Genomic DNA, 15604 nt, shown 5'->3' on the forward strand with positions numbered 1-15604 from the left:
GGGACCTTGTCAGGCTTGAGGACCGGGCCAATGTGAACCTCACGAGGTTCAACAAGGCCAAGTGCAACGTCCTGCACATGGGTCAGACAACCCCAAGCACAAATACAGGCTGAGTGGAGAATGGATTGGGAGCAGCCTGGTGGATGAAAAGCTGGACATGAGCCACCAATGTGCGCTCGCAGCCCAGCAGGCCAACCATATCCTGGGCTGCATCATAAGCAGCGTGGCCAGCAGGTCAAGGGAGGGGATTCTGCCCCTCTGCTCCGCTCTGGTGAGAGCCCACCTGGAGTCCTGCATCCAGTTCTGGAGCTCTCAGCACAAGAAGGACGTGGAGCTGTTAGAGCAGGGACAGAAGAGGGCCACGGAAACGGTCCGAGGGCTGGAACACCTCTCCTCTGAGGAAAAGCTGAGAGAGTTGGGGCTGTTCAGCCTGGAGAAGAGAAGGCTGCGGGGAGACCATACTGCAGCCTTTCAGTAGTTAGAGGGCTTGTATGAGAGATTGAGAAAGACTTTTTACAAGGGCCTGTGGTAGCAGGACAAGGGGCAATGCAACTGTGAAAGAGAGTGGGTTTAGATTAGATGTAAGAAAGAAATTGTTTTCTATGAGGGCGGTGAGGCCCTGGCACAGGTTGCCCAGAGAAGCTGTGGCTGCCCTCTCCCTGGCAGTGTTCAAGGCCAGGCTGGACGGGGTGTTGAGCAACCTGGTCTGGTGGAAGGTGTCCCTGCCCATGGCAGGGTGGGTGGAACGAGATGACCTGTAAGGTCCCTTCCAACCCAAACCATTCTGTAACTCTTTTTTTGCACCTCAGCCCCACAATCCTGACCATCCCAGGCTGAGAAACCTGACCGGCAAACGCACGGAGCCGAGGCACAGGCCCGCCCCACGCCGGCACCTCACGGGGACACCCCACCCCCGCCGCCGGCCGGTCCACGGGGCGGGGAACGGGCCGGCACCTCCCGCCCGCAGGCAGGGTCGGCCCGCCCGCCCACAACATGGCGGCGCCGCCGCTTCCGCCCGGCGCTCCGCCGCTGCTCCCCCGCCCTCCGACGTCATCACCAGCGGCGGCGCGGCGGGCGGCGCGAGGGAAGGGCGCGCGCGGCGGTGGCGGCGGCGGCGGTTACCCGGCGGCCCTGGCGCGCGGGGGCAGGGCGGGAGCGGCGGGCGCCGTTGGGCTGCGGGAGCGCGTGCCGCTCCTCGTCTTCCTCTCCGCGTCGCTCCGCGCTCAGGCCCGGGAGGACGGACTCCCCCCTCGCCCCCTCCCACCCTCTCCGCCCCGGGCGGCGGCGGAGGAGGCGGCGGGGAGCGGCGCGGCAGCGGAAGGAGCAGGTGAGTGCGGGAGAGCGGCCGGGGGCGCCGGGAAGGAGGGTGGGTGGGGGAGGGGAGGGCCGTGAGGGGAGGCGAGGCGAGGCGGGAGGCGGCGGGGCGGGCTACCCTTCCGTAGCCCCGCCCCGCGGAGGGGGGGGGGGGGGCAGGCGGCGGGGCTCCGGCGCTGCGCCGCGGGGGAGGGCCGCGCTCTCCCGCCCCGGGGGCCCTGCCCGGTGCGCGGCCGCGGGCGCCCCGAGGAGCGGGGCCGGGGGGCGGCGGCGGGTTGGTGCCCAGCGGGGCCGGCTGGCCGTGCGCTGGGGGGGGGCCCTGCCGTGGGTCGGTGGCCGTGGCGGAGCCCGCCGCCCACGTACCGGGATCGTCCCCGTTCTTGGGGGTTTTCCCGCTCCAGCGGGGCTCTTCTCCCGCTTCCCGGCAGGGAAAGCGTTTCTGCTTCACGCGCTTAGGGAAGCTGCTGATTCCGCTCGTATAAAATCGCTCATCACCTTTTCTTTAATTAGCGGCTACAGCTCACTCCCGTCCTTCCACAGCTTCTGGGCTGGCGTGCGGGGTTAGCGCTGCGGGCGGGCAGCTTAGGTCCTCGCCTTTGGCTTCTCTGCTGGATGCTCACTCCAGCTCTTGTCGCCCTTCTGCAAGGCCGTTTGAAGAACGGGTTGTGAGAGAGGGTGGGTTAGCGAGCAGGAGCTCAGGGTGGGTCAGATGCTTAGGGTGCCTCTCTGCAGGTGGGAGCGGACAGACGCAGCCTGCAAATGGAGTGTGTCTGAAAGCTGTAGCAGTGTGGCTGTACGTGCCTGTTTCTGAGGGAATGCACCCCACTTCTCAGCACACTTGCTGGAGTGTGACAGCACGTCGATGTAGCAGTCCAATTTACAGATTAGAGATGATGTGTATCCAACAAACTTGATGTGAAGGCTGACTGAGCTTGGGTCTGTCTGCACCACTCTGTGTAGACTGTCCCTTAGTCCTGTAAAACATCTTCTTTGAGCATGAGGACTTTGTTAGGCAGGATATGGAATACTATATACTTTCTTTTGCGATACTAGGGCCTGATTTTTTGTTTACATGTAGAAAGCCAACCATGACTTTATACTTGTGAAAACATAATTAGCAGTTGCTTATCACTACGAATGGAGAAATACCATATATTAAATTAGAGGGATAGGTTCAAATTAATATGGTGGTGGGTTAACAGCGTGGAGCTGTCAAAGTAAACTTGGAATAATTTCTAGTTTTCTGTCAGACAGGCTTCTTTGTGTGAGTTGAAGAATGCTAGACTGACATTGCGTAAATGTGCATCCAGCATTTGTTGTTTTTTTGAAAGTTACTTAACAACGTGTTTTACTATTTTTAGTGTTATTTTTAGGTAGTAAACCTGTGGAGCGCCTTCAGATATTGGTATTTTATTAGTACTGTGACATGGGAACATTAACATTGTAATCAGAAACAAAACCTTTTCAGGTAAAAGCTCTTGATTTGGAAATGTGGAGGGAGTACTGACATTTTCTGCTTTCTAAGCTGTTATTTAGTTGTCAACAGGTATTTAGTTTATCCTAGAGCTGTAATTAGTTTGTAGCTGGACTTCTGTAGGATTTCGAAGTTAAAATTTTGCTTGTTATTTTAAATGGCATATTATTTATTGGAGGATAAGTAGGATTTTCTTAAGCAACGTAAGGTTTAGCCTGTGTGTGGTGTGCACGTATGCATGCAGAGACATTGACATGCTTACTAGTGATGTCTTGGACTTCTTAAAGAGATTTTATCTCCTTACAGTTTTTTGTGAACTTTGCTTTTGTTCTGTTATGTCTCAGTTGCTAGTTTTCCTGTAGAAGCAGGATTAATTTTTGCAGAGGATTGGGTTAGGCTTTTCTGACAGAAAATCAGGTGTTTCAGATCTGTTTCTCTTGATCATGGCTTACGTAATATCATACTTCTGTTGAAGAAAAACGTTAAGCATGCTTGACACCAAAATGTAGGGGTACTGATAATAAAAATATAGAATTTCACTGAATATTGTGTCAATCACGTCATGCATCTTTGATTTCAGTTACTTGATTAGTCTCCACTAGGTATACTCACTTCTCTCAAGTCTGTCTACATTTTAGATTTATTCATGAAGTAACACTCTGAGATATACTACGATTTGAATCGAAAAATAATTAATGTCATTAACACATTGTCTCTCACCCTGGAAAGGTTACCCCATTTAAAGAATGACATAGATGCATCTGTGAGTAAGTTATCCTAGTGTTAAAGTATTTCTAATTTATTATTAGAGAGTCTTGTGGATCTCATTTATGTATGGAAAAGTGATACCTTACAGTTAAAACCTTAGCTATAGAATTTATTTTAGCAGTGTAAAGTTAATTTCGGTTAGTGGTAGTAAGCTGTTGCAGAAGTTGCGGAAGCATCAGTGCCCCTAAATAGATTTAACAGTGCAGTGTCATATACCTGAAATAGAGAAATACATCGTTTTCTACTTAGGAACTTTTTTTTTTTTTTTAAAAGCATGGTAGTAATTATTTGAAATGTTGAAATATGAATGCTCAAGGCTTAGTCCACACTGATACTCAGTGCTGTCTAATCTGCCTGAGTGTTTGGTAAGGAGATGGTAGTTCCGAGGCACAGGAGTTTGATGGAAAAGAAAATCATTGCACTGGCCATCAGTGTGGGATTGATAGCAGGACTGTGTTCATCAAGGCTAAAGCAATGTAAGATGAAAATGTGGGATTATGGAGGAAGTTATGAGAAATGTTGTGGTATGTTCCATTTAAGTTGTTCTTGATTATCCATTGATGTGTAGTCTGAAAAATTTGAAAACGAAATGCTTAATTTTTTTCACCTCACAGTACTTGTTTATAAGCAAGGAAGCTTGTCAGTAATATAAAGCTGCCCCTATGCTTCTGAGGTTTCAATTGCAGTATTGTTTTAATTGTCTCTTTATTTTTCCAACTTACTTGGTCTTTGAGGAATGAAAATGGGAGAGACTCCATTTTCAGATACAGTCTCTGAAAATGTAATGTTTGACATAGTGAAAATTCCTCAGTTTGCCTCTGAATAATGTGTCTGGACTCTAATCCTGTAGCCCATATAACAGCTATATTCACTTAGTGAAATATTTATGCAGTTCAGTTTGCAGGAGTGAGACCCTCGTGTGATAATACGCCTATACAGAAAGTAACATGTTGTGCAGTCACAGCATGGTGGTTTTATTTGCTTAGAATAATTTCTCATGAAATATCTCTCCTGTTAATAAAATATATGGTTTTAGTTGCAAACTGGTGGGTGTGGGTCAGAATGTAAGAATAGAATGGACAGAATGCTGCCTGAAATAGTACAGTTTTTCTTTTCATGTTCCAAGTTTTCATTTTATTTAAGATAGGTGGCTTTACAAACCTTTGAAGATGCAGGATTGGATGGTGTTCTGACAATTTCCTTGTAGGAAATTGTCAGGCAAAATATAGGGAAGCAGGTAGTTGGAATTAAATTATCTGTTCAGTTATGATGATGTTACCCCCTTCATTCTCTCCATGTTTATAACTATCCTTTTAAGCAGAGTCATCATCATAACTGCCTATAGAAGTTAATTCCAAGAAGGTACTATTTGCTGGGTAAAAAGTAACATCTAGGAAAAGATGTTTGGCCTCTGTTTCTTTGAAAATAAAAGGACATTCAAATTAGGAGGCAAAATGAATGTAAACTTTTTGTATTTGTATACTGCTATCATGTCGGTGTGTACTGTACTTATGTAGTGGATGCACTCATTTTATCTGTCCTTCATGTGTTGAAACCTCTCCCTATGCCATTGCCAGTGCCGTTCTTCTAACCCTTTTTGTTTCAGATCTGGCTCTTTTTACTGTAAATATTTAAACCAAATTCAGTATTTGATATATGATCGTCTTATTAAAAATGCTTGTGCATATGTCAGTCGATTTTTGTATCCTCTGTTAAAGAGTGTAGCTGCATGAAGCCTTACAAGTTCAGTGGGGTTTTTTTCTGAAATATGGTGGGAAACAATCGTGAAATGGAAGGCTGCTCAGTTAGGTGAGATGTGGTGTTGTCTTGCTTTCTAACTTTAATGGTTTATCCTGTCAGAATTATAACTACTGCTGCACATTGAGCTGTCCACAATGACTCCTAATTATTTTTCTCAGAAGACTGGACTAATTTGAACTCATCAAGTATTTAGATAAAAATCATTTCTCCTTGTGTGCATTACATTATATTTATTTGCATTTCATCTGCTGTTGTATTACTCAGTTTTCTAACTCAGTTAGATCTTTCTGGAAATCTCTATTCTCCACAGTTTTTACTAACCCAAATAGTTTCCTACTACTGGCAAATTCTACTGTTTCACTGTCTGCTTCCACTAATCAATGTTAACCATTGTTTTTAATGTCTGATGTACACTACATGGTTAACTTCTACACTCTCTGAGCATCTTGGTTAACGTCTTGGTTATCTGAACCTTACTTGCGAGAGAAAATTTTTCAGATGATCGTAGGCTTGGAGAAGCAGTCACTAGAGCTGAGCTGAGAAGTCTTTCAAGTACATAGTATAAGCTTTCTCCTGTTGTTTATAAAGAGCTGAAGTGCTTAGCAAGAGCTTCAGCACAGTTTTGTTTGAAAGCGCACAGCGTCTGACTTTTGGGGAGGTCTTGCCATTGAAGTGACCATAGGATTCAGATAATGAAGTTTCACCAAGGCACAAGGGAGAAATCCAGGCATTCTCGAAGTGTCAAATGTAAAATATAAGTTACAGCAGTATTACATTTGAAGTACATTTGTCCACATTTATACGTTATAATTTTTTTTTGCTGTAGGATGGAACCTAACAATGTGAATGCTATGGGAACATACTGCTGATCAGATCAGTGAAAATTTGTATTATTCTGATCTGGTAGGGGTTAGTTTAAATTTGTATTATACTGACTGTATGGATGAGCTTTTTGTCATTTGTAACTTGTTTTTGTATGAGTAATTAGCTTAAGTGTGTGTGTTCTAAATGCAGAGACACGTGGATAGGAGCAGAGGAGACAGCAGAAAAGTAGGGAGATTAGTGTTTGACTATTCATGTTATACTGACTAAGAAGCTCTAGCATGATGGCACTTTGCTGTACAACAAAGAGGTGGTTTTTTGAGCTGTATATAAATCGTCCAGCAACTGGAACATTTTCCCAAATTGAATTTATTTCTATGTAGATCAAGTAATACTTGAAGAATGGACAATAATTTTTGAGCCCATTTTGCCTTTTTTCTACAAACTGTCTCTAGTGCTCAATATATATCTTCTTTTTTTTTTTATACTTATGATTTTCTTTCTGTATTCAATAACTCCTTCCTTTCTCAGGTAAGATAAATTGTGACTTCTTATTTATCAAACTTATGCTGTATTTGCTTCAAAATCTGTTTTTCTTAATAAAAAGGAGTTATTTCTTGAGAAGCTTAAGAAATGTATCACTGTTGTGGAGTTTTTTGGTTTTTGTTTTTCATAAACTCAGGTGGTTTCAAATAATTGTAGAATACAAACCAGTAACAAACACAGATTCTGGATGATATCAGGGTGGTTTTCAGCAGGTTGTCACACACAACAAAGACTGGGAAAATAGAGCTCTTGTTTTTGGAGGTTTGTTTCTGAAGATGGGAGCCATTTTTAGTGGTCAGAACATGTTTCCGAGAGGTTGGTGAAGTAACATTAAAAGTTCTTCTCACCTGAATTCACTTGAGTTGGTGCACAAAAAATACATGACGAAGGAAAGTGTCTGTTCTGTGGGGTGTTTGCTGCCTAAATGAGTAACATACTGTATGATCTTTCCCAAAGGGAAGCTGAAGAATCCAAAGCAGGTTATAAAATAAAATGAAAAGTTCTCATTACTGGTGTTCAGCTGACTAGTTCAAATCAGAGGCATTCCTTGTTATTAGATACATTTCACTCATTTATGACTTCTTTTTCTTTCTTCATCACCTCTGCAGCAACTCTTACAATGTATATCATACCATTTTATTCATGTGAGTTCAGTATCAATAGCCCCAAACTGAAGGATTTTACAGTTTTGCTTTTTTTTTTGGTTGAAGTAGTACAAAATGTCAAAAATTAGAAGGAAGGTCACAGTGGAAAATACCAAGACCATATCCGATAGCACATCCCGAAGACCCAGTGTGTTTGAAAGGCTTGGACCCAGCACTGGAAGTACTGCAGAGGTGAGTTGTGAAAGTGTTCTTCTTTTCCTCCCCACCCCAGCATCTTCTTTTCCAGGATTTAGGTGGTGGGAAAGAGTAGCTCACAAGTACCAAATACTTGGGTGTCACTGATGTTAGTAAAGGTGAAAAGAACTCCTTAAAGCGTGGATGTTCATCATACTAATACTAGAATTTTCAAATAACGTGTGTTGTCCCAGCTTCTGGAGAGGAGCAGTAGTACTGTACCTATCAATAGTATTTCCACCAACCTCAATTTTTCTCTGCCAGACCTGATGCTCATTGTTGATTATTTTTTTTAAATTATTTATATTACTGGTGGACAGAAATTACAGATAAATGGGAGTTAATGTGGAGTCATTTGTTTGTTCTGCCACACTCACACCAATGGTATTTCCAGAAATGAGTGTGAAATTCACCCAGTAATGTCTGTCTCTTAGACACAGTGCCGTAACTGGCTGAAGACTGGCAACTGCCTCTATGGGAACACATGTAGATTCGTACATGGCCCTTCACCACGAGGTAAAGGCTATAGCAGCAGTTATAGAAGGTAAATCAAGAACTCACTTTGAATTCTTCACATGCTGTAGGAAAATAGTTTTTGCAACTATGTCTTCTGTTTTTTTTAAAAAAAGTGAAATGCTGTGGTGTGCCTAATGGTATGTTTTATTGATAACCAGTTGCGTTGTGAAGCTGCTCAAAACAATTAATTTGGCGACTTGCACTGGGTTTTCTGAGGATTTTTGTGTGTATGTAGCTTGTAAAAAATTAATGGAGTCCGCTGGATGCAGATTAACTTCTTATATGACTTGAAATGGGAAGTTCAAGTACCTTAATACATTTTTTTTTTTTTGCCGTAGTGTAACTGCAGCTTCGGATATGCCTTTCTGTCCTTTACTAAAATACTGCTTTGCAACTACTTACAGCAGTACTCATATACTTGCAGCCCTTCTACCTTTGCTATATTGCTTGATGAATAAGGTGTCTATCCTTTTCTCTCCTGTTGTGAGAAAACACTTCTCTTCAAAACATAGTTTTGTGACTTTATCTGTCAAATACAGAACAAATACCCTATGTCATAGTAAGAGATCCAAGAATTTACTTCATTTTGCAGAAGAGAAAATTTTTTATTGTCTGCCTTTTCATATTTTACCGTAATTTAAACATTTTTTTCCTACTGTCCTTTGTGTGGCATAACACCTTACTTAACTGAAACTAAATATGGGAGTAAATTTGTGATATTCTTACTATAAAGGACAAAAAGATAGTACAGTTTTAGCATAATACCTCTTTGTATGAAGACTTCACATTTTACAAACAACTGTGCTTCATAATGGTACAGTAATGTCAGTGTTGCCTCTAGATTATGGATGGGCACACTGAAGCATCAAAGTGTAAAGCAACAACAGGAAGGATGGCATGAGGTTAGGGTTCTGTTTCTGGTTCTTTTTCCTATTCCTGTGGCATACTCTCAGGACGATCTTGACTTTGCTTGTTTGATCTTTCCATTGCTTCTAAGATGGTAGCAGCTGGGGTACAAAATATATCGTAGAGTTAGTGTTTCTTTTGTTGTGTAAAAGATTGTACTCTGTTCTGTACTGAATGTTCCAAATGGGAAAAAAAACAGTGATTTAGTGGTAGAGATTGAATTGAAAAACTGTTAGAATGTCACTTTCTACTTCATTTCAGTGTTTGGAACACTTAGTGCATAGTTCTGCTTGGTCAGTTGAAGAACAGTCACGTTTCTTTTAATGATTAAAGCTTTATTTCTGCTTTACTGTTGCCACTGACATTTAAGAATCATGTTGATTTGCTGCTTCTTATGGCTAACATTTTTTTATGAGGACTGTATGAAAAATTCAAAGGGCAGATCTTACTGCTTATTTGTCTGATACATTCAACATTTAATAGAGGTGTTCTTAAAAATAAAAAGGGGGAGGAAGCCTCTGACTACCCCCCCCAAAACAGACAAAAGAAGCATGCTTGTCTTTCGAAGTTTCTACTGATAGCTCTTGGTCAGGCACAGAAAAAGCTGGTTTATGTATATAATAAAATGTTGGCATTTTCATGCCATTTAACACTACAGAGATTGTTACAAATGTTATCCAGGTATTTTGAATATAATTTTACTGGCTTCTTGCAAGTCAGCCTATTGCTGCTTCCACATCAGTCCAAACAGTATTCTTGTTAAAAGTGTCTGGGACAGCATAATGGTGGCGTGTCTACGTGTGCTTAGCCAGGCCTGCTGGTGAAGTCTTTTGTCTGCTTTGTGAGCAGTTTGGGAGGACAAAGCACGTCTTTTTGCCTTTCTGTCTTGCCCCTCTAATTTCATACCTGTCTTAAATAAATCTCGTTGTTAATGGCTTTATTTGGCCATAGTGCCTCCCATAGTTCAGAACATCACAAGACAGTAGGAAAACTTGACTCTAAAGTGTGAAAAACTCTTAAATCTAGTTTCGTTAAAATTCCATTTCAACATTAATGCTGCCTCTCATAGCATGAATTTTAATATTTCTGTTATAAAAATAAAACCTAGCATGTTTTTACATATAAAGCTTTCCTGATAAGGATATTAAGAATTCATTAATAGACCTGACAGTCTTCTAGGCATCTGAAGTAAGGAGAAGCTAACAAGGAAAGAGCTGTGTGTAAACATGCTGTCCCACAAGGGATTTTGCTCTTTTGCTCCACTCATAGATTGTTTGTTAGTTGCTTGGCAGCTTCCTGCTGGTTATTTTATACTGTTGTCAGCATCCATGCCATCGTAGCATCCCTCCCTTAACCTGTCTAATCCTCGTCATTCTGGAACATTACACTGGATTTAAAAACCAAACCAGCAGTAATATTAGGTAAGAACGTATGGATTTTGTGAGGTTCAAATATTGTTGTATGGGAAACTGAAAAAGCAGGACAGTATTTCATGAGCATTCAGTCATAATGTGTGCATTATACACTAATAATTGTCAGCTGCCTATACATGCACACACATACGCACAGATATTCCCGGATAGTGTGCCTGTTGCTAGGGAGTTGTTCCTGACACTGTAAGAGGTACAGAATTCTGCAAATGGAGGCGCTGCTATGAATGTGCAGCTCCTAACCAAGCTGCCGAATATGGAGAACTGAACTGTTGCAGGAAGTAATGCTGTTTAATACACTTAATTGGACTGCTTAAAATTTGAAATGATGAAATTCTGCGTTTTAGACTTTATTTAAAGGATGTCCCCAGCACAAAATATTAAGTTATTAAAGAGAATTTTTTGAATAGTTTCTTCTTTCAGTGTACAGAGATAATGCTGTAGAGCCTTTTGCGTGAAAGGTTCTACCAGTTGCAGTCTAGCCACATCGTCTTAAACTGTAGAAGTAAAATTGTAGTTATCTGTTGAAATTCAGTATTGTTCATTACCTGGAAAAACCAAAGGCCCCTTTTGGAGGGGAGGAGGAAAAAAAAAAAGTTATGTAGAAAAGAAGCCATTGTATAAACATTAAAATTGGGGTACATCTGAAAGAAAAATCAGCTAGTAGGCCAGCTTGTTTTTCTGTGCATTAAGCCAAAGTATCTAAAAAAGTCACAGCTTCCTGAGTAATTATTTCTTAAAATATATGACAAATTTTCAGTCTTACTTTATTAGTCTTTTTGGGGGGGATTATGATGTTATGATGTTTCTTGGAGGGGTAGGATGGTTACCATGACTTTGCTCCAGCTTTCTCCTAAAGCTAAAAAAAAACCCCAAACAAAAAACCACGAACAAAGCCCAACCCTGAAGCTATAGCTTTTTTAAATTTCTGTGATTTCTTGATAAGTTTTGTAATCTTTAAGTAGATTTGAATAATGTTTTAACAAAGTAAGTTTTTTCTTCCCTCCCATACTGAAAAATGTATTAGTTGAGAGTGAAATGGCTTGGATGTTTTTTCACTCCAGCATATAACTTTTTTTAAAAAATAACAGCCCAGTATTAAAAAGTCAGATGTATCTCTAGAAAGTACACGAGATGCATTCAGTTCTCTTGCTTTCTCCTTCAGCTGCTGAGGTTTTTCCTGAAATTGCTTCTGGTGAGAAACAATGTTACCAGTACATTATCTATAACCTTTTTGACTTTTAAATTAGTTTTCAGTTTCACAAATCAAAATCCTTTATGCCATAGCTGAAATATTGTTCAAAATTAAGGCATTGAATTGCTGCTTTAATGTTGAAAGAGAATTTATTTGTTGAGGTAGCTGATGGTTGGAATGCTTCAGAGAGTTTTGATAATGCAAAGGAATTATATTTCTAAGATGAGAGGAGGGGGAAAAGAAAGATACTTTGAATCATAACCTTTGCTAAAGCCAGGCATTTTAAAGATGATATAATCATGCATGCAAAGAAGATAACTTGTTTATATTTGTATGCTGGATATTATTTGATCCTTCTTAGTGCTGAGAGAAGCAGCATGCTACTGTTTTGTACCTTTCCTCTGATCTAGTGACCTGTATTTACAACTTTGTGAAGAATTAAATGCATTTAAAAGTGTGAGCAGTCACTGTTCTTTTTCTTGTTAGATCCTAAAACTTATGACAAAGTTTAAATAATGAAATATATAGATAACTTTGCAAAAGAGGAAATGGAAAGCAATTACTGTGTTTCAAGTATGCACAGGTTGAAAATGAAATCATATTAATTTGGATTTTTGTATGCATAGTCTGCGAAAGACAATTTACCCTTTATGTATTATGTGACAGAGGAAGGGTGAGAGAAACAGCCCTTTCCAAATGGAAACCCTAATTCAGTCTGAAAAACAAAACAAATGCAAATTTCATTGTTCAGATATTATTAATAACTCTTCTAATCAGCGAGGCAGCTTTAGTATCTCTTTGTGATTCTTTAGTGTCAGCTGGTAGGTACAGATCCAGTACTTCTCAGGCAACCATTTCACAGAAGAATCTGTAATTACAGCTAACAGCCATCACAGAAGTACCAAACTCAATATCAAGACAGATGTATATGAAGAGAAAATTTCTTCTGTTGAATGGAAAGATCTTTTGAAGCAACTCTTACATCTCCTTTGCTTAGGAACTTGTTTAAATGTGAGGGTTGTTCTCTTTTAACCCATAGTGGATAAATGAACTTGGGAATACTGAGGTGACAAAATTATATAGATGTCTTGTAGTGTAGATTGTTTGCCCTCCCTTCCCACATCACAGTAATATCTTTTACAGAAGATACACCTTAAAGTTGCATGACTAGTAGAATTCATCCAATATTTTGTAATTAAATAATGAAATAATTGTGTTACTGCAAGATGGAAAATGAAGGAGGCCTCCAAGAGTGAATTTCTGGTGCATAGTCTTGCAACAGCATTTTTTGTGTATCAGTCACACCAAGGTCATAGGAGGATGGCACCTAGGTCAGGTTATCTCCACTTGTGGACTTCATCCATATTCAGAGTTGTGCTTCTGTGCGACTGTCATTGCTAGTCTACAATAGTTTGACTCTGCATGAATTTTATTTTTTTATATGTATAAAAAATATATATATTATCTATACATTAATAATTGGTGCAGCTTAGAATATGGAGAAGGCTAAAGACATCTTGAAAGACTTGGTAGGAGTGATTGGGAAACATGTTTGCATGATGATCAGAAGACGACTTGTTCTGAGTAGGATCACTTGAAGCTGATCTAGTGTAGTAACTGAGTCATGCCATATAAACATATAAGTAATTTTTCTTCGTAGAGTCAAGTCTTCCTTAATGTTCTGAGTTTGGTTTTTTTTTTGGAATGCTTAAGCCCATCAGAACTGAATATTTTTTTTATTCATGCACTTCACTTCTATATGCGAGGTTTTCTGTATATACTAATTAGAAAAATAATTAAAAGACAGATTGTATTCCTTTAAAAATAGTCCCATAGAACTGGTTATATTATGTTTCTGTATTATACAGGTCACCAGAAAGACCCACTGGAGATCTTCGGGAAAGAATGAAGAACAAACGTCAAGACGTTGAGGCAGAGCCACAGAAACGAAGTACAGAGGAATCGTCCTCTCCTGTTAGGGTAAGAATGGAGTTTGCAGAACTCCAGAATCCCTCAGTAGCAGTTGGGCAGTGTGTCCTAGAAACCTGATTGTGGTGACTTGTAATATTTACAATGTTTTAATGACTTGATCATTTTGTACGTAGCATGTGGCGTATTTTATTATGAAGTGTCTTAACAATTGTATGATTTTGAAATTTTATAGCACTTCCTGATCTTTTGGATCCCAAAGATTTAGACTAAAATATGTTACAAATACTGATAAACAGCTATTTAATAACAGTGCAGATTCTTTGATTAGTAGCAAGCAAATATATTACCCGTTGTTCCAATCGTGCGCTGTTTTTACCTGGCATATATTCATACCCATTGTTCACATGCATCTTGACCCCAGCTGTTCATCCCATGCTTTTGATGAGACCATGCAGTTACTGTTGTGCTGGTTCATTTCACTTTCCTCCTTACATACTCATGACCCATCCCAACTACTCATTTTTGGATTTTGCAAAAAATTCATTATTGTTCTCATTTCTCAAGCATATTTCTGCAATTCAATACCCCTCAAATATGGGAATTTACTTATTTTTAAATTGTGTTATCTGTTCCTGCACTGATGTTACAAAGAAATAGGAGCAGAGCTGGTAGTGTGATCCTGCACCTGTGTAACAATAGCACCAGTGTATTCCTGCATCATGTTTTTTAAGACCATCTTCATATGAATAATAATTTAAAGATTTTATTTGTAAAAAATCAATTTTGCTTCTGCAGGTATTAACGACATTCCTTTTTTTTCCTCTCAATCTGTTCCTACTTGCTATGTAAAATTAGTTTTTATGTCAGGTGTAAAGAAATCAACAGCAGCTGCTATCATTAAATTAACAGAATGGCTTACCTTCCAATCATGTTTTCAGTTGCTGTTGTGTAAACTTTCAATCTTTCTACTCTATTGCTTAAATGTGTTTCTTTTATTTTCTAATGATTTGAATAAAATGTTCAGTTATTGAGTACATGGTTGGTGGGAAAAGTGTTTTTTCTGACTGGTATTAAAAATTTACTGTAACAACTTCTGTCCTGGTACAACTCTATTTTTGATGTAAATCTTACTTTTGGTTAGTTATCCGTGCTTTTTATAGTGTTCTATTAATGTGACATTAAAACACTGTTAAACAGCTAAACCCCATGTAATCATGAACTGGAAGCAAGAATCAAAAGGAATCGAAGAACTTAGTGGGTCTGTTAAAGTACCAGAGAATTATTTACAGCATAAGCACTCTGCAGAGGAAAAATTACTCTGCTTCAATCTTGTAAAACAGAAGGCTGAGGAAACCACTGAGCTTTTGTACTAGGTGCATGGAGCAACTCTCAAAATACAGGATATCCAAAGAAAATACTCTGGAACAAATAGATGAAGAGGGACAGTCGTCAAGAGTTACATTGCAGAGAACAAGGATATCTAAAAGAACAGAAGATTGAAGTGACTGAACTGCTGACCAAAATCTTGCTCCATCATTAGAGCTACTGTTATGGTAGAGATCTGATATCTGACACTTCCATCTCTTATTAAAGCTTTTGGGATAACAGAGGAGCTGGATAAGATATCTTAAATTTGTTTGAGATTACAAAAGGTAGCTTGTTCCATAAAAAAATTCATAATTGTGGTTTGAGAAAAAAAAAAGAGCAGCATTGTTCCTGCAGACAAAATTTGTGCTTCACCAGTACTAGCCTGAATAATGGAGAGTAGAGAGAGAAGACTGAGAACTGTCTGATACAGGTGAAACCTTAAATAGCTTCAAAAAACAAGGCTTTTGAAGCATACAGATAGTCAAAGAAGAACAGGTATAATATTGTCAGGTTTAGAAGCCAACTAGGGGAAACATTTTTAGATTAATTTCAAATGATGAATTTACAGAGGATGCTATGGTGCTTCATCTAAAGAGCTATAACTTTTTAAGAGTGTGGAAAAAATGTTGGACATCCCAGATGTCAAACTTTGCAGAAGATACAAAAAGAGTAGTTGAGATTACTAAAGTCTGAGGAATGCCATAGGGATTGGGGAAGGTTTTTGGCAGTACAA

General features: G+C 40.0%; 1 protein-coding gene across 6 annotated transcripts in view; it reads left to right on the forward strand.

Moving 5' to 3' along the window:
• Positions 1–1110: 1110 nt before the first annotated feature.
• The window catches only part of ZC3H13 (zinc finger CCCH-type containing 13), a 51957-nt gene continuing 37463 nt past the window's right edge, over positions 1111–15604 (forward strand). For 2 of the 6 annotated variants that reach the window (XM_075422102.1, XM_075422107.1), the window contains exons 1-4: positions 1237–1327; positions 7396–7521; positions 7959–8068; positions 13440–13551. In XM_075422102.1, coding sequence (XP_075278217.1) covers positions 7405–7521; positions 7959–8068; positions 13440–13551 — 339 coding nt within the window. In that variant the 5' untranslated portion in view covers positions 1237–1327; positions 7396–7404. Of the gene's footprint in view, positions 1328–7395; positions 7522–7958; positions 8069–13439; positions 13552–15604 lie in introns of those variants that run through there. The other 4 variants (XM_075422123.1, XM_075422111.1, XM_075422117.1 and 1 more) reach the window with 4 other exon arrangements.

This window comes from Opisthocomus hoazin, chromosome 1 (genome assembly GCF_030867145.1).
Source record: "Opisthocomus hoazin isolate bOpiHoa1 chromosome 1, bOpiHoa1.hap1, whole genome shotgun sequence".
In the NCBI taxonomy this organism is placed as follows: Eukaryota; Metazoa; Chordata; class Aves; order Opisthocomiformes; family Opisthocomidae; genus Opisthocomus; species Opisthocomus hoazin.